This window comes from Uloborus diversus, chromosome 6, assembly GCF_026930045.1.
Source record: "Uloborus diversus isolate 005 chromosome 6, Udiv.v.3.1, whole genome shotgun sequence".
NCBI lineage: Eukaryota > Metazoa > Arthropoda > Arachnida > Araneae > Uloboridae > Uloborus > Uloborus diversus.
Window position 1 is genome coordinate 79,274,127 of NC_072736.1, and position 27,619 is coordinate 79,301,745.

The 27,619-nt window shown below is 33.8% G+C and overlaps 2 protein-coding genes across 2 annotated transcripts in view; one reads left to right on the forward strand and one right to left on the reverse strand.

Annotated features, from left to right (window-relative positions):
- The window catches only part of LOC129224176 (malate dehydrogenase, cytoplasmic-like), a 28,904-nt gene extending 16,677 nt beyond the window's left edge, over positions 1–12,227 (reverse strand). The window contains exons 1-3 of the mRNA XM_054858593.1: positions 11,986–12,227; positions 10,007–10,102; positions 4,653–4,749 (exon numbers count right to left, since the gene is read on the reverse strand). Coding sequence (XP_054714568.1) covers positions 4,653–4,749; positions 10,007–10,102; positions 11,986–11,988 — 196 coding nt within the window. The 5' untranslated portion in view covers positions 11,989–12,227. The remainder of the gene's footprint in view (positions 1–4,652; positions 4,750–10,006; positions 10,103–11,985) is intronic.
- A 223-nt stretch (positions 12,228–12,450) lies between these two features.
- Positions 12,451–13,456, forward strand: LOC129224177 (E2F-associated phosphoprotein-like). Its single transcript, XM_054858594.1, has one exon. It carries the CDS (start codon positions 12,705–12,707, stop codon positions 13,371–13,373), a length of 669 nt encoding a protein of 222 aa, XP_054714569.1. The 5' UTR covers positions 12,451–12,704; the 3' UTR covers positions 13,374–13,456.
- The last annotated feature ends 14,163 nt before the right edge of the window (positions 13,457–27,619 follow it).

The following is a 27,619-nucleotide window of genomic DNA, read 5'->3' on the forward strand; positions in this document are numbered from 1 at the left end:
TGTTACTAACCGAAAAGCATCATTAAGGGCAATGTGAAACTTAGAGCCACATATTCAGTAATTGGTTTCTGAAGACAAGCATTCAATGAAATAAGCATCAAGTAATGGTAACAAGTAATGAAATGTTTTCAAATTTTACATGCATTCTGGTGAGATGCATTTTAATATGAGTTAGGCTCTTGTGTAAAAAAAAGTTGGACATTACTCTCCTAGACAAGGACGGATCCAGCTTCTGGTTTTAAAGGGGCCATTTCTGGAAAGGGGTCATTAGGGTAATAGGTAATAGAGCATGAATTGGGTCTGGTGAGCAGTTTTCGAAAAATAAGTCCCCAAATTGCAGCTTTGGGCTAAATTAAGACACATAAGATGGGGGTCATAACTTCCATGAGCCACTCTCTGGAAGAACAGGCAATTTGTCAAAATACTGTAAATTTGCATCCAAATACTCAGAAAATTATTTCTGGAAATTAAATACAAATTTCTCATTAATAAAAGCCATCAATAAGAGATTTTCTGCTGTTTTCCATGTTGTCTCATCATGTTGGCCAATTTTTTTTTTTTTTTTAAATATGTTCTGGTGAGCGATATTAATCTTAATATGTAGTACAGTCTGAGTGTGGGAAAAGGATGGGCACTATTCCTTTACACTAAGATGAACCAACAGTTGAACATAAACAATAAAATTATTATAACCATTTAAAAGAAAAATCCTTTAAACTATCTTTAAAACCACCAATATTAATATTGAAGGTGACAAATAAACCAAACCCCGTGGCACAACAGCCCGTGAGGGCCAAGGCCTACTGTGCCCAACTCAGTTTTCCTGACCAGGGGCTCTGGGATGCAAGGCAGATGTTCCAGTGAGGTAGTCAAAGCCTAGGTCGGAACCCCCAGTGTTTGGTTCCCAATTACGCTTGGTACTCATTTCATCGATCCACTGAAGGGATGAATGGCTGAGTCAACCATGCCCAACCCGGGAATAGAACCAGAGCCTGTAGAGTCACCACTGCGCCACTGGGCTTCGAAGTGACAAATAGCGACTATATTTGGGCAGTTCTCAAAAGGTGGGAACAAACACAGACCTCAACTTTGAAGCTTCAACACCAAATAACTTTCATTTTAATTAACTCAAAAATTTCTGAGTTAAATTATAATACTGTATAGAGACAAGAATTGACATAAATTATGGAAAAATTGCTCTTCAAAGGCCCTTAAAAAAATATTTTCTTTGCTAAGAGGCACAATTTTGGACATACCAAAATGTTAACTGAGCAAATGTACCATTAAAAAAAAATTTTTTTTTAATTATTTCCATAGGTTTCAAAAAAAAATTAAAGGTATGAATCTTACACTGAATAATTTTTTGTAAATATTTTACACAAATAACAAAAGTAAAGACATATTATTTACTTTGTAAACGATTTTAGAAAAAAGTAAGTTTGAAATTTGATGCATGTCCAAAAGTTACGATCTTTACAATGCTATTATTTGAGAACTAAGTATATGATGTTTTCGTTTTAAATGTATTTATCGATCCTCAGAATCTATTTTTAATTGTTTAAAAGTGTTTTCATAAGCTTTTACGCAGTATCTTAGAAGAAAAATAATTTTTCTTAAACATACATGGGAGATGTCCAAATTTCGTTACGATCTTGACGCCGATAATTCAGTCCGTTTATTCATAATTTTTGATGACCCTCTGTTTTCTAACCTCAATAAAAAAGGTTATTATAATGTTATCTTCTTTAATCCATTGGTATTTTGCATAATTAATACGTTACACATTGAACAATACATAAATTAAAGTAGAAACATGCGTGGTTATGATTGTAACAAAAGCCATTTTGCGCTAAAATTGCCAAGCAAATCTCCGTTGGCGACAACACAGTATACGATAAGCTAATGGTTACCAGAGGGGAATTCCAGTTTTACAAATGTAGTTTATCGTCAGCTGCATTAGTTTTGGCGACTTTATCACCTGCGCTAGCATTTTTTTCCCCCCGCTTTTATTATTTTAGAATTTTTTTTCTTTTGGAAACATAATTTAACGATCTCCAAATAGAAATACAAATTTCTTTTTTCAATAATTCTTTTTAGACATCGTTTTAATAGTGTCAACTCTAGAAAAAAAAAGGGCAGGGTGCTGGTCTTTGAAAGGGGCACTTTTTTAAAAAGGGCACTATTTCAATGCGGTGTCCCCTCCCCACCCAAGACCGATGATGCACCATTCAAAAAGTACTGAGTGCTCCCTCCCCCCCCAAAAAAAAATCAAGAGGAGAAATAATACTTAAAACACCTTTCAAAAATTCAGTCTAGTCTGCACCATGACGCTCCCCCCCCCCCTCGATTGCCGTCACCACCGACTTTAGTATTAAATATGATTTCATCCAGAAAATGCACTCGTCTTCAAAATAGGGTCAGCTCCCCCCCCCCCATACACAAATACCATCTAAGCTAAGCACATTTTCCACACTCCATAGGAACATTTAGCTAATGCTGAAACTTGGCTTTGGGTGTTTTTCAACATTTTTCAGGCCATAATTTTAACTACCTTTAAGAGTAAAAAAAAAAATTCTAGGCATTTCAAAACCCTTTGAATTTCAATTTAAGAAGAACAGTATTTAATTACTGATCTCCCCTTCCTACCAAAGAAACTGCCTAGTAACGTGCATTGTGCCATTAAGTATTTCAGTAGACATCAAAATCATGATGAGTGTAAATTCTCTTTTTTTAAATGTATAACACTTCAAATAGAATAATTAACTAAAAATACTGTGTGCAGTGCTTCAAAAATGCAGCGGTAGCAAGTTGCAAAACTAAAAAGACTTTATTTAAGCTCTATTTCTTGTTCTTGGAGTTGTTCAAATTCATAACACAAATGTTTTAGCAGATGTATGCGCTCTTAAATACAATGCATAAGCAGGTTGGGCCAAGCTAAGATTTTTATATCAGACAATTTTTGTGAAAATTTAATATATCGGCATTTTAATTGTGTGATTTTTTTAAAAATCAATTGTATAATATTTATAAAAGAAAAAGAAACACTGCAAGACCATTTTAGTTAGAAAAAAGCACAAGTATGTCAAAAGTATACTTTTTATTATGTCAGTAAGTGTTTTAAATAATCTGTTATATGAATCACACACACACATATACAAAGATATAATAAAAATACTTAGCAAAAAGGAAAGAATTGAATGAACGCCCTGTCAATGCGATATGTTTCCATTTCAAACGGTTTTTTAGGGGGGAGGGGGCTGGGGAGGGGGGTTAAAAATCCAAGATATTTAAAAAAAATACCCTTGCATTTTAGCCCAGTAAGCTTTGTACTATGCTCTTTTTAGGAAACAATCCGAAAGTTAACTTTCCTTAAACAGATGTGAAAAGATTGCTACACAATCGCTAGCAATGCGCTAAAATTAGCTAACCCTAACTTCCACGTGCAAACGAAAAACGGACACAAAGGGCTGAAATGTTAGGAAAATGTCCTATTCCCTCTCTCACTGTTGATTCTCAGAAGATCAAGGATGGGAAGAAATGAAACAAAGATCTCTCCCTTCCCAGAAGACCCTACACCTTCCCACAACCTTTCAAAAACCCACCCTCAGTAGAAGGAAGAACATGCCTTTGTTTCGTACTGATAAGCCTATTTGAATTCTGAGAATCTCATCCCCTCTTTGCCTAGGTATTTGCTTCCCCTTTTGTTTATGGGGCCGTTTTCAGGGTGAAATTCTGGAAACAATAAGACATGGGCGTTTTTGCAGACAATCGCTGGACAAATAAAATTGCCCCAATATTGCGGCAGGTCGAAACTATGGTTGAGACATCTTTTTATGAAAGGGGCGGGGCGCATTTCGCGATCTAAAAGAAGGGCAGGGCGCATTCTGCTGATATGGAAAAGGGCAGGGCGCTGCGCCCTTCAAAAATGACCTAGCGGGAACACTAGTTTTAATTCTTATGACATTAGAAAAATATTTATAATTAAAACTGATGTCACTTTTTACATTTGTATTATTTTTAATTTGAAGTTTTTTTTTTTACCTTTCATCAACTTCTTCAAAATCATTCCAAAACTTTATTATAAGTAAAGAGCAGTATGTATTGCCATTCAAGTACTTCATTAATATCCTCTTTATTATTAAATTGCAAAATTATTATTAAATTTTGCAAGTAGTAAATAAAATTTTCATTGAAAAAGTTAAAAATCAGATTAACAATTGTCAAAAATGGTGAAACTTACATTATGATGATGTTCAAAATCCGTTACCTACGGGAGAACAATGTCAAAAGTCTGTTACCTACAGACTGCTGATTTAATTTGCTAATTAACAATTTTTACAAATACCTGCTGTCTTTTCATGTTCATATATTGTGTTCTAGGTATGCATACTATAAAATAAAAGAAAAATTGATGTCAAATTTGAAAATTTTTGAAATTGCTCAAAGTTAACTTTTTTGTTCCCACCTTTTGAGAACTGCCCATTTAAACAATGAGTGATCAGAAAAGAATGGAATTAATTTGAGTTAATAGCACTTTCATTTCATGAACAGTTCAGCTAGTTATCTTGACTAGAAATACAGGTGCTTAAATCTTGACCACATTTCTGCTCATAGATCAACTAAAATGCTTTAATTTAAATCTAAAAACTTACCCCTCAATAAAGGAAATGCACAGTCATTTAGTTCCATAACTACACCCTCTAATACTCCCATCATAGGGGCAATATCCAATAAATGTAGTGACAAAGGCTATAAAATGACATAAAATAAAAGTTTACTCATTAAAGAAAAGGAAAGTAGAACATTCAGAAAAATAAAACAAGGGACACTAATTTTACTTAAGAAACAAATCTTAAAGAGTCCCCCCCCCCCCAATAAAATCTATTTACTAATTTTCACTATTTCATCTAAATATTTTGGCACATTTTTATTTTCATTTGATTTTTAATCAATGAATCTTCTATAATAATTTTTTCATGTAGAACAAATTGGAGTTCTCTCATCCAATCATAAAAAAACATCCTAAAAACTTAAACAGGTTGAAAAACCATTAACTATTTGAAATTCAACAAAAACCTTCTGCCTGCTTTCTTAAATGCACAAAAGGGACAAAAAAGCTAAGTTTCATCAAAATTCAAAACTATCAGTGTTTGATCATATTTTCCTGCTCAATTTGGTTTAACAACTAAAATCAAGTTCAGAAATAAATTGAAATAAGGAGTAAAATAAGCCAAATTAAGAACCAATTTCAAAAATAATTGAAGTCTTTACAGGATGCAAAAGGATTCAAAGCTCAAACAAGGCACGCATTTTTGGCAAAGCATGCGTTTGGCGCTTAGCATGCTACCAAAAAAGGCCTTCTTTACCAGATATCATGGTGTTTCAAGGAATAGGAGCTACAAGGAAGCAGAGACTAAAAAATGTAGGAATTACAGGAAAATTAGATTTTTTTCTAAGATTTATGGGAAAATATAGGAATAGAGGAGCACTGCCAGGCTTACGAGCTAAAATAGAATTACAAGTAAATAGGGAACAGCTTGTAACACAGCATTTAGAATTAGCAGTTTGACTCATATTTTGGGCTTGTAAGTCTGGAGCATCAATAACAGAGCTGAAGGCAAGAAACCTCATAAGGAAGTAGAGCATATTTTCCTATTGGCAACTAAAAATATTTTGGCATACTAGCAAGAGGACTACAAACATGGTATGGCTCCATTTCTATTGTCCCAGTTTTTTGATCTAGTTCTGCTTGGCTTTATAACCCTCCCCCCCCCCCCCCGTCCCCATAGTTTATATAGATACCGTATATACTAGCATACTAAGCATGATCTCATATGTAAGTCGAGCCCCTACTTTTAGGAGGAAAATCGGGGGGGGGGGGGGGGGGGGGGAATAAAAAACCCGCATATAAGTTGAGCCCCTACTTTCAGAAAAAAAATGGGAACATTTTGCTGCTAATTTTGAATACGAACATTGTAAAAAGGGGGGGAAATAAAATGCAAGGAACATTTTTATGTTAAAACATGTCCAATTATTATTCTTTTGCACAAAAATTGTCCACTTTTGCGATCTTAATTTTTGCAAAGGGTTCAATTTTGCTGTTACCGTTTTCGGTACTTATTGTTTTTATTTTAAGTAAATATGAATAAAATTCTGCTCTGCAGTCATATTATGAATTATTTTTTAAACAATGAGCATTAATTCGCAAATATCGGGAAAATGTGTGAATACGGCAATTCCCTCACTTTTGCGTATTTGACCGTTTTCTGTAATTAAGTCTTTATTTCACAATTACACCAGGGATCCCGCTAAGAATTTCGAATCGTTTGCCAGTAAAGTTGCCAAATTTTTAAAGTGTTAGCCAAATTTAAAAAGTTTTAGTCAAAGACTAACTTTTACTCATTTTAAATGTATTTTTGTCTGCAGAAATATTTAATCAGAAAGTGAAGTATAACTTAATTTTTGACAAATTTTTGAAGATAAGGGCAAGGGTATATTCAGGAATTTTTGTCCGTTTTTAGGAATTTGGTGAGGAAAAAAATGCAAATTAAGTAGTTTTTCCACAAATCATATGTAATTTTTCAAAGAAAAAAATGGCTAAAAACAACTTTAAGTGATATTTATCATTCTTTATAAATTTGAGAGTTGAACTTAAAGCTTTTAACGAAGTAAAGACTGCATTCGTATCTTACTCCGATGTTTCCCAAACATCGAACACAATGAAACAAATGCGCCATTTAACAAGGCATCCACCAACACTCTACTCGGTAGCCACGCTGCGCACTCGATATTCAATCAGAGAGAGGCGCAAGTACAGTGATGCACGCAAAGAGGCGAGAGGCAAACATCATCCTTCCTCCGATCGGGTCTCGCTCCGATCCGATACTAACGCCCGTGCGCGCACCTCAATCTGCTCGGAGTGTTCCGAGGATAAAACAACTTTCAGTGATTGCTAGTCTGGGAGTTTTATGAAAAGTTCGTTTTTAGGGGTCGGAATTTTGCGAAGGGTCCAGTTTTAGGGGTCCAAATTTTGTGAACGGACTTAATTTTTATCTAGATTGACTTCTGAAGGGAGATTTTTTTTCCTCTGTGTATATTTTAGAGAATTTTCTGTTCGCCAATAAATTCGCCAAATTCGAATTTTGTTCGCCGATTTTACCGTATTTGGCGCATTGGCGAATGCTTAACGCGGTCCCTGCACACCATGTAAAATTACAGCAGGATATGTAAGTATTTAATTTTATGGCTCTCTGCTCATAAGGGCTGGTCTGAAATTGGCAAAATGTTCACATCTTTGAGTGTTTTTCTTTAGTTCTCGAGAATTGTTTGGCAAAATTTTTCAGAAGTTCGGCCCCACATATAAGTCAACCTCCTGACCTTTAACCTCATTTTTTGTATTAATATATATATGGTACTAGATGCATTGCCCGGTCAACCTTAAAAATAAGAGTGGTGTCAAACGACTCATGTTCAGCAATCAAGCAAAAAACAAAGTGCAAAATTTCCATCAATGAGTAGAAAAGAGCAATTTAAATTCCAATCTCTTTGGATTTTTTTAAAATCCCAAAAGTTTAGTCATCTTTATACAGTAAACAGCATCAGGTGTAAGTAACAGCATGTCAGCATGGCCACTGGAATGATGATTGCTGCTTAGACGAATTCATATGTGTAAATGAATTATATTCAGAAAATTTCAGAAAAATATTTCAATACTTAACACTAAAAGTAATGTACATCAACTTCAGAATATTGCCAATCCATTGTGTTGTATAAAAGCTATTAAAACAGGTTTTAAGTGCAGTCAATATTTAAAAAATATTAACTAATCAATTATTCTTTTTGAAAAAAAAAATCTTTCACTCATTTTTCTATGTATTCTACTTTTTTATTTATTCTACTATTTTACGTTGGACCGGTCTCAATTATTTTAATACTATTAATATTTTTTATTTCATTTTACGACTAACAAATAGCCCCTATGGTCCTACAAATCCTATAATGAAATCACATGGTACAGTTGTAGTGAACAAATTTTATTCCAGAAAGTGTTATTTCAGTAGTCCTGTGTAATTTTCCAAAAACTAACTTTTTTTTTTCGATGATTTCCATCAAGTCTTGTGGGGAAAATTGAACTCCTTTCTTAAAGTAAGTTCTTTTAGTTCACAATAATAGGAATATTTTTCATTTTTTGCCAAAAGAAAAAAAAATATGACATGACTTTTTCAGACAAAGAAGGTGGGGTAGGTTGGTCCACTCTTTATGGAGCACATAGGACCAGACCAACTTACCCCACACGATTTTAAAACTTTGTCGCTTAAATCTCAAAAATTATAACAATATTCTAAGTGTTTGTATACTATACATTCATTTCACACATGTTTCGAAATAATAATAACTAAGGGCAAAAAAAAGCAAAGATATATTTTATAATTATTGAACAAAAATTATACTAAATTAATTTTAGCAAAAAATTTATTTCATATCTGGCCTTTTTTTACAATTTATATTTTCAAATATAATTGTAAATTTTTGCAGATCAATGTTTTCTAAGAGTAAAATATGCAATACATGCTATAATAAGGTTCCTCTATTAAACTTTTTTTTTTTTTATAAACAAGCCTTCTACATAGAAACAAAATTAAACAACTAATTGGTTGCATGAATACAAAAATATACTTTTACTTAAGATTGTCTAATTTTGATTTTAAAACACAAAGGTATGCAAGCTTAAAACTAAAATTTATTGTACATTTTCTTTGAAATATATGGTATTAGTATAACAGGATTCTTTTCTTTTTGGAGTTGTTTCATGCAATGCAATGAAGAAAAAAAGAGCTTTTTCCCCAAGCAAGTATTGATGTAATTTTGCACAAAAGTACTACTTCCAAAGCTCAAGAATTATCACTTTTATGTTCCAAGATATCATTTAACGCATCTTTAGTAAACTTTAATCTGCATTAATTGTCTCATGAATATTCAATAATTTATTTTTCTTTTGATTTTTAAAAAAATAATTGTTTACTAATGGTGAATGCTTATTGCTGTTTTTAAATAAAGATGATTTATCCATTAAAATCTATTTAATATGTTATTTTGATCTTTAAACTTAATATTTTTCACTCTACACATAACAGAGAATAAGGTAGTAACAAAGTTTAATAGTATTTATCACTGAAATTACAAAAAATGTTGTTTGAGTTATGCAGTCCAACGTGCCCCACCAGGCTCACCCATGGGGCACGTTGGTTCACTTTACTAGGCTCCGTTAGAATATTAATATAAAAAAAGCTTATCAATTCAAAACTTCCAAAATATATGTTATGTTGAGAGAAGTGTTTAGTGAAACTTATTGCGGAAAAACAAACTGTTCATTAAATTTTTTGATGAGATAAAAAATAATAAGTAAAAAAGCGGACCAACATGCTCCACTTCCCCTTACATAATAAGAAAGATAACTTCTCTTTTTTCAAAAATTCTTCGTGCTTGCTTTTTATTACTCTTCTCGAAAATATCATCTGCTATGAATCAGAAATTCAATTTGATTTAATTGCAATTCCGTCACCAGAAACCGCAGACGATACTTTAAAAATGAAGATAAACCTTATTTTAGAACATAAAATCAACTTAAAATGAAGAATTACAAGGTGGTCAAGTTATCCCTCAAACTTTGGGTAAAATTCATATTGTGCAGCTTTTTAAAGGCTTAAAAAAATGATGCAAAAATCCAACAAATATGACTTGTTTTTGATCCAATACTCACAAATAAATCATTTTTCATAAAATTGAAAAAAAAAAAAAAGATTAATTATTTTGTTTAGATGAAAGGTAGCTTATGTTCTGTTCTGCACCCCAAGAAATGTATGTACAAAACTTCATGATGATCCGTTGAGTAGAAAAGGCATGAAAAAATTAAACAAAAAAACTCACATTGAAATTTATAATATTTGTAAGAATTGACATTGACACATTTTACAGATACTGACATTTAATTAAACATTTATATTACCTGATTTGGGCCAAACACATCTCCTTTTGCAACAGAATACAAAAGAGAATAAGCAATTTGTCCAGCAGCTCCAGTTACGAGAACACGAATAGGATCCTAGATAAATTTTAAGAACTCAGCATTAAACATACTTTAATTATAATGCAAATACACAAAAGAGAGAAAACTAAAAAATTATATTTTTAATTTTCTCTTGCAGGGCTTGGCATATGGACTAGCACTGCCACTGTTTGAAGGGCAAAGGATTATCCACTCTTTAAAGGTCATCCACAAATGCTGCCAGGTTTTGGGGACAGAAGGCTTCATGAAATTGACAAATGGGAGGAGGAACAAGAAATTCATCTTTTAAAAGCAGGAGTACCCCCCTCTAAGAGCAAGGGAACACCCCCCTAAATATTAAAAAGACCCCCTCAAAAAAGGAAAAATACCCCTTAACCCTCCCCCTTCCCCAAATTTCAATGGCGCAATCTGCGCCATGACCCTTTTAAGAAGGCAACCCTGATAAAAGTGTGCTTATGAAAAACAAGAGTGACATGACAAGGGGACAGGGAAAGCATGACACTTAGTGACATAGGTGGAGGTAAGGTCGCTATATAGACAAGCCAACACATCAGCTTTAAGTTGAGTCATTTTGGATTGGAGCGTGAGATTGAGTGGTTGTCCTTTCTAGTGAGTTATGTTTTGGCGATTTTTCACTACGAGCAATTATTAATGGGATTATTAATAGGATAACATTAATTACTAACCAATTTGGCAAAGCTTGGCAATGTACCGAAACTTTGCTCTGGTAATCCCAGCTCTGCAACAATGAAAAATCCTATCTAAAATGGCTTATCTAAAGCTGTTCATATAATAACTCTAGGTGGAAGGGGTCAAATTTGTTGAAAAAAATGCCATCAATTACAGATAGCCCCTTACCAAGTATTTTCGACTAGGAGAGGGGGACAAAATTTATAGATCCAGGATAACAACTACAACTTAAGACCATCTGATGGAGATTTTGGCACATCATCAAATTTTGCTTTTATTTTGGTGTACATCCGCATCTATTTTTTTACTCAACAAAAAATTTGCGTCAAAATGAAATGCCTGCCATAAAAGGAATCTCATTCAAAGAAATTTTCACGGCTATACTTACATGACTTCACACTTCAGGTTTGCCCGTGCCCGCCACTATTTAACTTGTTTAACCAATTGGATGAGATCCTAATGACAGCTCTGATTTTTTTTATCCACATCAAAAGCCGAGATGCCCTGGTGCAGCAACCCCAGAGGTATTCATTTACATGGATGACTTTGTGACCATGACATATCTAACTTACTACAGTCACCTTTAATGAACATGAAGGATCTATGACCTGCTGGGATCGAAGGTATGAGCCTTCAGTTATGAGTCCATTCAAGGCTCTACAGATCAGGCCATAATAGTCTTTACACAACTGATGGTGCAATGCTAAGACCAAGTATTATTTTCTCTACCAGAAAATGTTGCCCTGAAATACATCCATAAAGGGATATTTTAGGCGTATGCCCATAGATCAAGGGTTCCCAAAACTTTTTCGATTCACGGCGCCCGTTGAAATTTGCAAACGGCACTCGAACCTATCTCTGTTATTATATAGATACAATGTGCGTTTCGCGACGCACATTGACTTCTCCCAGCAGCAACCCAGGCTGCTGTGGCACCCACTTAGCGAACCCCTGCGATACATTTACTTCCCTCTGGACCTGGTCAGTTTTCAAAATTATGTTTGAAACTTAACAATTTAGATTACTTTCAACTGTTAATAAACAAATTTAATTTCAACATCATATATTTAAAATGTACCGTCACAAACGAAAAACACCCAATATAACTGAACTTGTTTTTGAACTTCCGGGTCGAATTGCTCGAATGCAAAATGTGCCCAATAGAATACGAAAGAATACAAACGTTGTTGAATTAAAAAGGGTCAAGAGAAAATCAAATTGGGACTTACCATTTTTTATTAAAACAACAGGAACTTCTTTAAATAAACTTCTTTCACACGTGCCGCTTGAGAAACCAACAACTGAAGGAAGGACTAACCAAGGACAACTTTGGATTTGCGGTGAGTGCAGAAGTAAAAAAAAACATGTGATAAAAAAAAGAAGGAAGAAAAACTAATGCTTAATTCATGAAAGTTTTCAATATTCTCTCTTATAACTTGTTTAGCAGGGTAATAATTCCGTGAAAAGATTATTTACTATCAGCATCCCAGTTTAATCTTTCGGAAAGAGAGTTTGTGAAAGAACATTCCAAAATGTTTTAGTCAAACTCTTTTTTCTGCTCTCAATACCACCAATGAAATCGTTTTCTTTTTTTTTTTTTTTTTTTTTTATTATTGCCTCTAACTAAAAAAAATATTGTTATGATTTAAAAAAAAAAAAAAGCATGCATGTCGCATTTGTAACCATGACTGAAATTCAACAAAAATCAAAAAATCAACAAAATTGTTCCTACGGTCAATCTGTCAATCGTCAGTTCACAGTTCTAAAAGTTTTCAATTTGGTAAACAAAAATTGTCTTGTTCGTTGAGAGATTTTTCCTTCAGGTCTGTTTCATTTTATTATAATAAGTATTCTTTTTATCAATTATTGTGTTGTGATATTGTTGTTACATGGGTGTTTCTTTGGAAAGTTGGCTTTAAATTGCATTGAATTGGCGAAATAGACGGCCATGGATGACGAATATGTAATCGAAGAGCAAAGTGATGAAGAATATGATACGTCTAGTTCTGAAGATGAATTCACGGATTTCATTAAAAGAGAATGCGGAATACTTGAAGTTGAAGATGATTTCGAAGCTGAAGTAGACAAAGTAATGTCTGCTCATATGGACAAAATAAAAGCTTCCACAGGGGGGAAAGAACAAAATGAAGCGAGTTGTTCGAATGCAGAAAGAGCTTTTAATTATAATGATGAGAAGGAAAAGATAAATGATGAGCTTCTCTATGATCCAGACATGGATGATGACGATGAAAAGTGGATTAATGAAAAGCGCCGTTCATATATTTTTCCAGCGGATAAAAGCAACAAACAGGTGAAACCACTGCCTAATAGCGATGCGGTACTTAACTGTCCAGCATGTTTGTCTTTATTGTGTTTAGATTGTCAGAGACATGATATTTATAAAAATCAGTATAGAGCCATGTTTGTTTCAAATTGTAATGTTAACCATTCAGAAACTCTGAAATATCCAGTTAAAAAGAAGAAAATGAAGAATACAAAGATGCTGCTAAATGATGAAAATTATAATCCTGTTGTGTGTTCCATATGTAATACTGAAGTAGCTGTATATGACTCAGAAGAAGTGTATCACTTTTTCAACGTACTTGCAAGTTATTAGAAGATTTTTTTAAATATTGTTTTCTAGAGGAAAACATTTCACAAATGTAGATGTTATATCTTTTGGCTAATTAAAAATTTCCATTTTTTATTCTTATAGTTATTATACTTCACTATTGAAGCAGACTCACTTGGCATATTTTTAATTTGACCATTATTTTTCATTTGATTCATCGCCACTTAACTTTGTCAGCGTGACATAGAAACTAGTTGTCAATTCATGTTTATTTTGTACTTTAAAAAAACTTTTAACCAAAAAAAAATTTAACAAACTCGAAAGTTTCATTAAAAGCAAAATAATCTGCCAAATAAAATAGAGCAGTTCATTAAGAAAAAAAGGAAAATTTTCAAACAAAATCCCCTACAAAATCGGGGTCTAATTAAGATATCAGGGAGATTTAAGCCAAACACTTTTTTGTTGGTCCCCTTAGCCCAGAGCATTTTTTAAGATAAGGACTATGACACCAATGGCGTCTGGAAGATGAAATATCAAACCACTGGGCGACATTGCAAAATCCAATATTTGATCACTCCTCATTTTAGTAAACTGATTTTAAATCTTTGGAAATCTTTTTTTTTCTTTTCCTGAGCAAAGGCCATTTGTCCGAGAATCCTAAAAAAGCGCCAAAACAAAATCTACTAATACTCCTTTGATCGACTTCATCAAGGAAGCCCCTCGCCGTCAGCAAAAGCATGTCCTGTTTTCTGTCTGAAACTGTAGGCAAAAGAGGTATTTTCCTAAGTTTATAAAGACCAGCTGCAGGGTCGTTTCCTAGAATTTTTTACCAGTAGCTTCTGCTTTAGGCTAACTGACGATTACACAATAGGGCGTGTATAAAGGAGGGGCTGAGGGCTGACCAAATTTGGCACGGAGGTACTTGAGCACTCAAGAAGGAATGTAGGAGGGTTCTCAAATGCCAAAAAATATTCGAACTGGCCCAAAAATTGCATTAAATGGCTCTTTCTACCCGAAATAATTATCCGGCCAGTTTGATTTTGGCACCATTTGAAAGCACGCAAAAAACACCCATGGAGTTCATTAATTTCCTTTGAATTTCAAAAAAAAAAAGGCTGTAAAATCACTGGAAAAAAATTAAAAAGTACTGCTAAGCCTAATGGAACAGAAATTTAAATCAGAAAATTATCGCTTGCACAATGTCATTTTAAATTTGTGTTCAGAAGGTTGCCACTTTTTTTTCTCGACTGTGACTAAATAAAATTTTGTTTTTGTTTTGAGGTATAAATTTCCCCTTTTGATTAATATTTGGCAATTTTTTTTAAGGATTTAAGTTATATTTATGGAGGCGAGGGTTGCGTTTAATTTTTTCAGGAACTTTTGATTTGCTGTTTTATTTCTTTGAGAATGATTATTTTTACGGGAAATTTTATAGTTTTTTTTTCCTCAATTAAAGCTTGATTGCTGAACACGAGTCACTTGACACAGCCTTTATCTTCGAGGTAGACCATGCACAGTCAGGCATTGCAGCTAGTATGTATGTAAAATTAGACTAGGATACTGTGAGAAAATTCTAACTCTTAAAATGGTGCAGCAAATCGTTAAAATTTAGGAACCCTCTGCATTAGAGTGGACCAGGCAATAGTGTTTAGAAAGGGTCGGGATCCGTCCCTCTTACTCAAGAAAAGAACGTGTCTTGAGAAAGCAAAGTTATTTTTAAAAAAAAGAAAAGCAAATGATGTGGGGAAAAAATCTCAATTCTTTCAAAAAGAAAACTTTAAATTAATTTTTTTTAACAGATGCAGATTATTGATTAGCAAACTAAGTTTCTCTCTCTTTCTTTCACCAGCCCCCCCCCCTCCCCCTCCTTTTTTTATAGTCAATCTGAAAAGAAGTGTCTTCAAAATGTTTCTCTCCTTAACTCTCGTTTTCTGCAAGAAAAATTTAAAATAAGTTTTAATTGTTCGGTTGGAGCAATATAGGAAAACTGATGCTTTAAAAACGCATTTATTTAGGAATTTTTCGGACATCAAAATCATAACGTTTCTGGAGGAGAGTCCTCAAACCACCATCCTTTCACTAAGGATATTAGCAAAAATAGTCTGAAATTGTGCCTTTAAGATTTCAATTTTGATAAATTTCAAAAGGAGATCCTTAACCGCTCTCTAAACGTCTCCATTCTCCAAAGATAACCTGAAATTTGTTTTACCTTTCAAAGAAGGAATCTCAAACTCTTTCTTTTCAAAAATTGCCTAATGTTGAGAAAAATCTGAATTTCTTTTGAATAGAACCTTAAAATTTAAAAAAAATCAAAAGTTGCTGACTATTAATCACAGGGGCAGCAAATAGGGGGGTCAAGAGAGGGCAATCGCACCCCTAAATTTTTTGCACAGAATAATATAGAAAATGGGCAAATTCAATTTATGAAAGTCGGAATTCAATGTTCATTTTAAAAAATCTCGCTGGTTCTCAGAAACTATTTGATGAAACTCGACACATTCCCAGACTATAAAAAGTGTTTTTCGTTATTTGGATGATGACTTAGAAATTCATGAAGTATTTTCCGGCCTTTTCAGAACATAGAAAACTGATAGAGAACCATGGTTAATTTTAACTAAAGAAGACATTTTCTCATATAAATATTTCATACTTGTGTGCCCAGTGTAACGATGGTATGTCCAATATGAGAGGCTCATGCAAAGTGGTGTGCTTTGCATGAGCCTCTCATATAGCTTTTTAATGAGTGTTCATCGCTTTCTTCTGCTAGAAACATGTTTCAGCTGCTCAATACATTATAATGCTTTCATAGAAACTTCTTAAAAATGCATGTGATTATTGAATAAAAAAAAACCGTATCGACAAATACCTGTTATGGGACTCTATAATTATGCAATCTCGGAGTGACATAAAATGGTCTTCAAGAGTTAAAACCATAGAAACATTACTCTAACTTCAAAGCAGTGATTTGACGACCGGAAGAATTATTGGAAAATGATTCTTTCAATGGTGAAAAAGCTCGTGCCTTTTTAGCATGTTGAACTTCGTTTGAATTTTTATTCAATTTCTTTGTACTGAGGAAAGTTATTGAAAAATGCTTTTCTGTATCAAAACATCTTGAATCTGCTACCCTTAATTTTCAGACTATTCAAGCCATAGTTCAATCTACAACTGATCTGTGCACCATACTACCATAGTTCAATCTACAATTGAAACTGAAAATAGATTTTACATATTGTAGATGTATATTTCAATCAAGCGTGAAACTTTTCAAAAAAAAATTCTTCTTCCGAGCCAATTTAAAGAAAAAGTGACAAAAATCCGCATGATGATGTGAAGTCAAACATTGATTTTTTAAATTTTGTATGAAGTAATAGGTTTACTTTCGAATGAAATTAACACAAGATTTGATAATAATTATTTTTCTGTATGGTTAGTATGATTATCTGTATTGGATTTTTGAAACGAAAAATAAACTGTTTCAATTATGAGTAAAATTTTTAGCACGAGGCAAAAACAATTACAAGCAATATACCAACAGACCACAGTTTTGTCCTTGTTATGGACTCATCAATCTGGAATGGTGAATAACAGAGCTGGAGGCAGATGATATCTCATTGAAGCTGAGAGTGCCGACGAGACTAGCTTATTCAATGATGAAAAATTAAGCCCCTCACAATTTTTGAAGTTGCCTGGGTGATTTTGAAGAGCAAGATATAAAAAGTGTTTTCATACATAACTTTGCTACTTCAATTATTTTTTAACTATTCCAATCAGCTCAGCTAGTAGAGAAAGATTTTTTTTTTTTTAAATGTCTCAGGAGGTTAGAGAATTATTTTCAAAGCACAATGGGCAAAAAATTAAAGCGAAGTCATACATGCTGAAGGGCATGAGCCTTTTCACCATCTTTTATGTTTAGCTGTACTGGCAAAACAGCACGACACTGGGCACTGAACACTGATAGATTAGTTACATGTTTCCCTGCTCTTCCAAATTCTAAAAATCATGCATTAAAACTTTTCCAAAAGGTATAAAACTTTAGTATCGAGATGTTTTGTATGACAACTTATTCGAAAGTGATTCAAAATTTTAATTGCTTCTAAACACTAATTTTTATTCCTATTAAACCGATTTTATGACCACTTCCTGTTAGCTAATGTGTGTTTGGGACCGCACTGTGGTAATACAGATTTAAGAAACTTAAATCCTCCCCCAAATGAAATGCTGAAATGCCGCCCCTGGTTAATCAGGTAATTACGCCCTATTTCTTTGATTCCCCCCCCCCCCGCCCTCACCCAATGTTTTTTCCTTTTTCCTAGTCGGTCTAAAAAAAAGGCTTCGAAATGCTACACTTTGCAAGTCCCCCCCTCCCTAAAAAACCCCATAAAAGAGCGTTTTAAGACTGGTAATTATGAAAACATTTCGGAAGAGGGTCCGACTACTCCCGTATGAAATCCAAAAATGAAAGAACTGAAAATTCTAAAAAATTAAGGTGGAGGGCGTTTAAACCCCTTCACCTAGTATCACTGAATATGTCTTTAAAACTTCAATTTTTAGGATTTCAACTTCGAAATAGTTTTTGGGGAAAGCCCCAGAACCTCCCTGCCCTTAACATCATCAAAGTTAATCTGAAATCACCAAAGTTAGCCTGCGTTTTTAGAACTTCAATTTCGAAAAATCGGGTGGAGGGGTGATCGATTTAGCTCTTTTTTTTAAAAAAATCGATCGGGAGCAACTTCAATTAGTCCAATTCCTTTCATTACCCTCAACAAATATAGCCGAAAATGGTATTTTTAAGGTTTAAATTTCTAAATATTTCTGCAGAAGTCCCCCAGAAATTTTCCTCCCCGTGGCATCAGCAAACAGACAGTCTAAAACTTTGTTCTCAGAAAATGAGAATTTGTTAAGAGTAACCTCATAAAACTTTCTTTGCTTGTGCCACAGGGTAACAGGATGAAGTCCTTACCCCCACCTCGAAAAAAGATCAGGGTACTGTTGTCCTCCCCCCCCCCCCACAACAATTGAAATTACAAGAATGAGTAGGGATGAGAGCTGATCTTGGTTATCTGGGTCTCCTCCAAAATAAAAACATGTATATGCGCTACTAATTACATCACACTTGTTATTTTATGGCGTTCAAGAAGGAATCGTTAAGACCCCTGCTGACCCAGTTTTCGGTTCTCTACCTTAACGCAAGTTTTTTTTTTTTTTTTTTAATTCCACTGTAAGTTGTCTTTCCATTCAGAAGAAAAAAGCATTCACAAAAGTATGAAGGATGAGACATTTTTAGATGGCTTCTACAAATAAATGAGGTTAGTTATTATCCTGCAATATTTTATGCAGTTTGTTTTCTTTTTCACATTTGATAGCTGCATAGGGCCCCTCGATATTTTAATCAAGCCCTGCTAAAGAGAACTCTAAAATGTGTTATTAGGATTACTGCTTTTAGAGCTTCAGAATCTCCCACTCTTTCCCTTACCATCCCCAAAGATAGCTCTAGAATTGCGTTTTTAGAGCCTCAAATTCCAAAAAATTCCGGGGAGAGTCCCTGAACTCTTTTGCTTCGTTTCTTTTCTCTGATCATCACCGAATATACCTTACTACCTTCTTAACAATACCTTTTTAGGCTTTCAATTTTGGAAACATCTCCGAATGAGAATTGTACCATCCACTTCCCGAGCATCTCAACATACATCCTGAAATTACGCTTCTTAATTTTCAGAGTAAAAAAAAAACTATCCCGCCCTTCTGCTCCCTACTATGACTGGGGGGGATATTTTAAGACTTTTGTTAAAAAAGTTTTGGGGGAAAAGGACCTGAACCACAGTCATTACCTAATGTTGTAACTAAAGATTCCCTGCGTATTTAAGATTTCAACTTCGAACTTTTTATGAAGCAGCTATGTATGCGCTATGTATACTCCATCCCAACTAGTATAACGTCTACTATGATACCCTAAAACTTGATTTTCGACGGTCAGTCCCCCATCCTTTTCTCTAAATTCTCTATAGCTTGAAATTTCAATTTCAGCAATATTGTAGGAAGAGCTCTCAAACCCTTTCTTCCCTAAAAAAGTTTAAAATGTATCTCATTTTCCAACATAATTTCAGGAGGGAGCCTCTTCCCCTTTCCTCTATTTTTATCAAACATAGCCTAAAATTGAATTTTTTTGACTTTAAAAGCAGCAAAAAGTCTAGGAGAAGACCCCAACTATCTTAAGCCACAAAGGAAAGCTTAAAATCAACTTCTTTTTTTTTTTAAAAAAAAACTTAAATTTGTAGAAAAAGAAGAAAGTGCCATTTCTAACTTAAATTATCCTGAACTCCCCTTCTTGTACATGCACACACTGACCTCTTTCTCCCAACACCACAGAAGAGTAACTAAAACTGTTTCTATGGACCACAATTTTGAAAATTTCTCAATGAACATTGCTCGATCCAATATGCACCCATCCTTCCTCTGACGTCACTATGGATATCCTTCTTTTCAAGCAATAAGTTGCTCATAAAAAAAATTCCACATTCAAATTATCTTACATTTTATGAGTTCACAATATTCTTTTTTTCTGTAAAAAACCTTGATTAAAAAAAAAGGCACAAAGTAATATGTTCAGCCCATAAGGGCCCTGATCTCCCAATAACGACTGTGCAGGAAACACAGAAAGATTGATTGAGTCCGTATCCCTTTCCAGATTGCAGAAAATGCAATTTGGGCTTTCACGCATATTTATTCTTAAATATGTTTTGTTAGACAATTACGGAGAGCTAGGTAGATGAGTTGCCTTCTAGGGAGTAATTAGACTGTTGCGAAACAAGTGTCTGATTTTCAGCTTCATAGAGTGAAAAGAGATGCCTCGAGAAAAAGTATGAGTGATGTTTGTACCTTTTTTTGCAAAAAAGTCTGCCTTCTTGTTAATTAAAATCCTGCACTGACCTGGGATCCACTGCAGAACGATTACTTTGTCTTTTGAAGCAAGGTCTTCTAAACCAAGAAGCATTTATCAATGAAAATATACTGGGGTGCAAGAGGGGGGAATTGATAGATAAAAGTGCTGCCTTAGCCTCAGAGTCAGATAGGATGTTTACTTATTCAATTGTTCATTAAATCACTTACATAAACATTTATTGATTAATTTATTTTGCATAATTCATTTAATATGTCACTTATATATTCATTCCTTCACTTATTTTCTTATTCATTCATTATTTTTTTACAAATTTTTATTGATTTATTTATCCGTTGATTGTTTCATTACCTATTCATTTATTTGCTCATTGTGACAAAAAATATTTATGATAATCAAATAGAAAATATTTCATTAGAGTTTTTCTTTTTTATTTCACTTCGTCCTATAAAAAAAAAAAATAATAATAATTTGAATTCTGAAATTTTGAATTCAAATTATGTTTTTCACAACCACAAATTTCGGCAGGACCCTACTCATTGGCATTATTGTTTCTAGAAACAGCTCTTCGGTCCCCTCAAGACTGCCCTCCTCCTGGGCAGTTATGTGTGTATAGTTGTGTGTGTGCAGGTACGTGTGTGTGTAGACGTTCTTGTGTAGGCTCGGCTTGTGTGTGGGTGCGTAGACCTGCGTGTATGCACAAAGGTGTGACAGACATGTGACCCAAACAGTATGAAAAATACTGAAATTGCTTGGCTGTGTGAACTAACACTGATAAATGGGGTATGGCTGTTAATGTTGGGAAATGTCAAGTGCTACATTTAGGGCATGGAAACAAGTGTACAAGTTACTTTTTGCAAGGTTCAGTCATTAGTCAGGCAGACAAAGTTACGGGGGTCTTAATAAGTCAGGATTTAAAGTTTAGCCAACAGTGCAACATTGCTAGCAACAAAGCCAATAAGATGCTTGGGTTTATCAATAGATCTATTTCAAATACAAATACAAAAGTGACGACCAGCAACAGGCTCTGGGCCCAGCTAGACTGGTCCTAGTCAATTTACAATCCCCAGTGAAGATCAATGGCCCTCTTAAAACTGTCTACTCCTTTGCTCATTACCACCTCTTCCGGTAAGCTGTTCCAAGGTTCCACTACCCTGCTAAAGTAATAATTTTTCCTAATATCCATGTTAGCCTGAGATTTAAATAGCTTAAAACAATGACCCCTTGTCCTGTTTTCAGTGCTAAACTTTAGCCCTGTAACATCTTTCGTTTTAATAAAGTTAAACAGCTGAATCATGTCCTCTCGGTCTCTTCTTTGCTCAAGACTGTACATTTTTAGCCTTCTAAGCCTGGAATCATAATCTGAGTGGGAAAGTCCACTTATTAGCCTTGTAGCCCGCCTTTGAACCCTTTCCAATACATTAATGTCTTTCTTAAGATAAGGAGACCAAATCTGAACAGCATACTCCAAAAGGGGTCTTACCAAACTTCTATATAAGGGCAGAAGAACTTCTTTAGATTTACTAAAGTAGTAAAATAAACAATTACAGTAAAAAATCACTTATCTCAGGAGCAGCAAAAACACTCTCCAGCAACTGTAGCGCCCTCTCAAATAAATCTTATTAAATTTATAAAATTTCATTTTCTTTCCTTGCAAAGAGTGTGATTAAAAAAAAAAAGGCAAAACGTTCCTGATTTTTGGTGAAAAATCGGAAATTAATTTAAATGCGAGATTCGGTTTTTATTTCTTCACATTTTTAAAAGTTGGGGGATAGAGCAACAAGCAGATATGTACTGTATTTTTTTTTTCTTTTTAATGGGTATTTTCTACTCTGATACATCATCAATATCAAGGAGTTGCTCATCATTTTTTTGAGCTGCGTTTATAGCAATGCGGTATTTTAGAACATTTTAAAAACTTACTCTTTTTGGGGTGCGGCAACTATACCGATGCGGTGTATCTACTGTAAGTTATTGTAGTCAAGGCGCCTGATCAAAGGAAGTGGGGGAGGGGGGATGGGATATATGCAGGCATTTGATCCCAGGTGCTCCCCCCTCACTCTCGATTTCGTGAACAGTTTCCGAATGAATATTTTTGTTGTATGGTGAGGATTGAGAGAAACTATATGCCTTCCCTTTTATGCCCAGACAAACATTAGTAACTGATCTTTGTCTTTGATAAGAATGTCATGTTTACCATGCATGGATTTTTCCTTTTTTTTCCGTGACAAAAATTTTGGAACAAGAAGGAAGTAAAAAATCATCAAACCAATAAAACAATATTCGTTTTTATTGCTTGATTAAAATTAAAACTGGCCTGTCATTTTGATTTTTCCCCCGGGGTGGCTAGCGAAGGGTGCATACTGAAAGAAATTGACCCGACTGACCCGTAATAAATGACGTGCCTGAAATAAAAAATTATGTTGAATGCTAAAAATACATACTTTGTTATTTATTTAGTTTAATTATTTTATTATAAATTTTATGTCCCATATTTAAGAACAAATTAATTTTAGTTCTGCATTTTCAGTCTTTTTCCTTTCGTTTCAAATTCAAACATAAGCCCCTGTTTATGCAAGAATGCATGTCAGCTGCTGATTATTTTTTAACTAAAACTAATTTAATATTTTTATCATAGTTTATGATAATAGGAGCTGAAAGTGTTAGTATTTTCAAATGATAAATGGATGCTCTCGAAGGAATGTTTTTGTTTTTGACAAAACAAATCTGAAACAAAAATGGTTTTATTGCACCAAAATATGAGTTTTATTATTATTTATTATTTATTTATTTATTTATTGAGATTACTATAGTGCATTTTATTCTTTCACACTTAAACTTTTTATTACTATATTGTTAAAAGGTGTTTCTTTGTTTGGATTTTATTTTCATATTTTTGTAATTAATATATTTGTTTCTTTCAGTTTATTTTTCATACTTATGATTGTCAGCTTGTTTCTTTCGTTTTGTTTTTGCGACTCGGTCTTTCATTAAGTCCCTTTAATACTTCAAAAGAACTGTTAGTTTATTTTTGGGACAGTTTTAAATGAAAAATACTGTTAGTTTATTTTACAATAGAAATAAATTTTCGCTAAGTTTGTATTTTCTTGACGTGTGTAGGTCTATCTCTTCCTATTTTTTCCTACTTTTTTAAGTGATTTTTTTCCTACTTTTTTAATTTTTGATTCCTTATTTCCTATTTTTCCTCCCCCAAAAACCACTTCGGGGTCTGTACTTGCATTTTAGAAATTTAACTTGGAAAAAATTTTCAGATGCAGTTTCCATCGAGGAGCGATCGTCCCTCCCTTGTATCCGTCCTTGGAGTTTCTATAAAAACAGCAGAAAGAAAATAAAATAGTTTCATTTTGTCTGGAAATATAAAGCAAAATGTTAAGCTCAAAATTATGTTGTAAAAATTAATCAATTAATTATTGTAGTGAGAATATAGATCAAGTATAGTTTACATTTAGATTGACTTGAACGAATTGTCATTTGTACAAAACTTCATCAAAATAATTAAGAGGTAAAAGTGAATATCTGTTACGAACGAACTACCACCTCTGTAGACTAATAGATGCCATTCCATAATATCGGTGGTCAGTCTGTAATTTTCAAAAAAAAAAAAAAAATCCAATATATATATATATATATATATATATATATATATATATATATATATATATATATATATATATATACATACATACATCATGGGTGCAAGACCTTCCGTTTCAGGACGGATTTCCATCTTGGACGAAATTTCCGAGACGGAAACAAATTCGAAGATTTTCCTTCAGTTTTTACTTAAAAATGAAAAATTTTATGCTTAAAAAATATGCTTTAATTACTGAACTATTCCATAACCATGAATTTACATCGACATTCTCTTGATTTTCCGTCATTGGCTTGATTTCTTTGCAACGTGCTTTAGGAGGAGTGGCTTCTAGACTCGTGCCATTTGACTTTTTTTAGATGGCTGAGTTATTTCCAAGTCACTGCATTGCAGACCGCGGAGTTGCTTAGTTACTCGCTATTCTCCTTGATTTTTCGTATTAATGGCCTTTTCTCTTGCTATTTTCAATCACCCTTTAGGTTTTTTTTTTTAGCATTTTTTTTTTTTTTTGAAAATTTTACACGCATAAATGAAAATTATGTGCGCTCTTAAATTGTCTTAGAGTTGAGTCTGAATCACCGACTGAGAGTGATTGCTGACGGGATGAAATGTTTACGCCACAGCAAAGGGTGTCCACATACCAGGTAAAACTAGAACAATCAGGGATCGTAAAGATTTTAATGAAAATGGGAATTTTGGAAAGAAACTGGGTAAAATTTCAAGCTGGTTTGAAACACCGATGGGCAATGTTCCTGCATTTTTGACATGTTTCTGAGACTTAAGGAATCACTGAATTCCAATGTGTTTCAATCTAATACTCGCTAGAATGGAAATATTGGAGGTTGGGGGGGAGGGAGGAAACGAGAAAAATAATGGCAGCACGAGTTTGCGAAACAAAGCTGCTCTTGCAAAGATGGTAAGTCTGCAAATTAACCCACGATACTGAGGTCTTTAAAACATTTATACTTTGGACAATCTAGGGGGGGGGACGGATACTACTCAAGGGCTCCAGAATAAAATACCAAAAAACTGAATTGAAAGCCATTTTAGAAGCTAGAATTAGGTTTGGGATTTCTCCTCTGCAAACTCTTAAAATTTTATAAATCCAAAATGTTTAGTCTACCTTTAATGATGTAAAAGTGGGGAGGGGTAGGTTAAAAAAAAAAATCTGAAACTGGAGTCTTAAAAACGCTAATTTAGGCAATCTTTGGTGAATTGTTCAAAGATGGTTTTGGTGTTCTAACTTGAAAATGTTTTATAGCTAATGTATTAAAAACTATTTGAGACTATACTTAATTGACTTAAGAGAAAGGGAATTTGGGACCCTCTCTCAAAAAGTGTTTGTAATCGAAGTCTTAAAACTTTAAGGCTGTCTTTGGCAATATCAGTTAGGGGAAGAGGGCTCTCTTTAGGCAAAATTCCAAAACTGGAGTCTTAAAAGCGCAACTTTTGACCATCTTGGGGTTCGGGGTTCCCCTTTCCCGAAAAATATTCAAAGCTGAAGTATTCAAAACTAAGCTTTAGGCAATCATTGGGGGACCTAAGAAGAGGGAATTTGAAGGCTTTCTCTCTATAAATTTTAGAAATTAATTCTTAAAACTTCGGTGATGAAAAGAGGGAACCGAAAATTTAAGTCAAGTTTAATGAACTTAGGAGAAAGAGTTTGAGGGGCTCTCCCCCCCCCCCCCCAAATTTCCCTATGCTGAAGTATTGAAATGCTGTTTTGGCTGTTTTTGAGTGCGTTAAGAGTTAGGGAATTCGGGGATCTTTCTGAAAACATTTTCGAAATTGAAGTCTTAAAACTATGAGTAGTCTTTGGCCATGTGGGGAACAGAAAAATAAATCTTAAACACAAACTTACACCGCCTTAGTAAACACAAGGAGAAGGGGGCATTCCGCCGCCCAGCCCAAAATAATTCCAATTCTGAAGAAATTTTAATAACTCTGTTTTGGGCTATCTTTGGATGACTTAAGGGGGAAGGGAGTAGGAAGCTGTGGCTCGGCTAGATCTAACACGTTTTCAACAGTTTCCTCTATGGTTAAATTTATGTCATTTTTTTGAAACTACTTTACAATTTGGCAATAAATTCTATCTTAATTTATTTCACAATATTTTTTGTTTAGATGGCGGGTTATTTTAATAAAGATTTTGACTTTATTTAATGACCTCTTTTCCTGTATCACAATTCATTTTATATTTTATCGACTTATTTTAATTATGAATTATTTTTCATTTTAATTGAGCTCTTAGTTTTTTTTTTTTTTTTTTTAAAGTTCATTAAAAAAAGATGTATGGTGTCATGAAACAAATAAAGACAGCAATAAATAAAATTAAAAAAAATTGTGAATATAAAATTAACATAAAAACTTAGCTGTAACATACTTCTGTTTGTGGCCTATTTATCAACATATGTAGTCTGTCCAATAAATACGCAAACTGAGACCATAAAAAATTTATTTTGCAAAATTTAGTCCACATCGATTTTGTCCTCTTGAAAGTACTTACCATTCATTCTATACACTTACTCCATCTTCCTTTCAACTCTTTAAAGCACCATTGGAAGTCCTCAGCAGTTAGGCTTTTTAGTTGTCTTGTCGTTTCTCGCTTTACCGAGTCCAAATCTTTCCAGTGATGTCCCCTCATCACCTTTGCATTTTGGGAATAGAAAAAAGTCACAGGGTGTGATCAGAGATGGTGATTGAATTTTTTGTTAGAAGGATCTATCCATCACATCACCTTTGTCAAATTTGGACGCACACAATCTCTCAAACGCTAATTGATTTGTTGCTCCGTGATTTTGTCAATTTCCATTTTCAACAAACAGTAAAAAGGACAACAGAAACTAACATAACTTGCAACATGCACGCAGCTTGGCGATCTGCCAAGCACTAACAGCTCATTGAGTATCAGGCAACTATCACAGACAGTTAGTGGGACTATAGTCCGCATCATGGCCACTAGATTGCATGAGTTCGAGTATTTATTGGACAGGCTACGTAAGAATTATCTATCCAATTTTGTACTTTCTGTATAAAAAGTTAAGAAGGGTCATTGAAGCTAGATTAAAAACTTTAGTGACCAATGAGCAAGCTTAGATTGCTAACAGGGGTGGAGATCACTAGTATTTTTGTATTTCGGTTAAAACAGCCAATAAAGTTCAAATTAAAAATTTAAAAAAAGAAGAAATATAATTGGCATGATAAAAGCTTTCACACAAACAGTGATGTTTCCATCAATTTTTCTGAGGGTATACTCCCAGTAATCCATCATGCACAATATGTGTATAATGCAATCATAGACATGTCTAAAAAATGTTTGAAAGTATACAGCGTACATGGCGGCACCCTATAAAAACACCCCTGCATACAAAACTGTATGCAACCTCTATTACATCTTCCAAATTCTTCATTTAAATTTTATTGGCTGCATTCACTACAATTTTTGTGTGTTGTTTTCCAGAAATTATTTAGAGTGAAATACAGTGAACAAACTTCAAGCAATGGCAAATTTTGTTCCTTGTAACAGGGATTTCATTATAATGGAATTCAAGTAACGTATTAAATAATTTGGCAGGTTTAAGAAGGGAATAAAGACCAAAAATGTCAATGTTTTTTTTTTTTTTTTTTGCAATCTAAAATATCTCCTAGCTACAATCTACATGTGGGTGGTAAAAAATAAACAAAAAACATTCCTTAGAGATAGTTATAGAGCATGGAATTTAGTATCAGGTGTAAGAAGGAAACAAATCCCGGATTTATTTCCTTCTTAGAACTTAT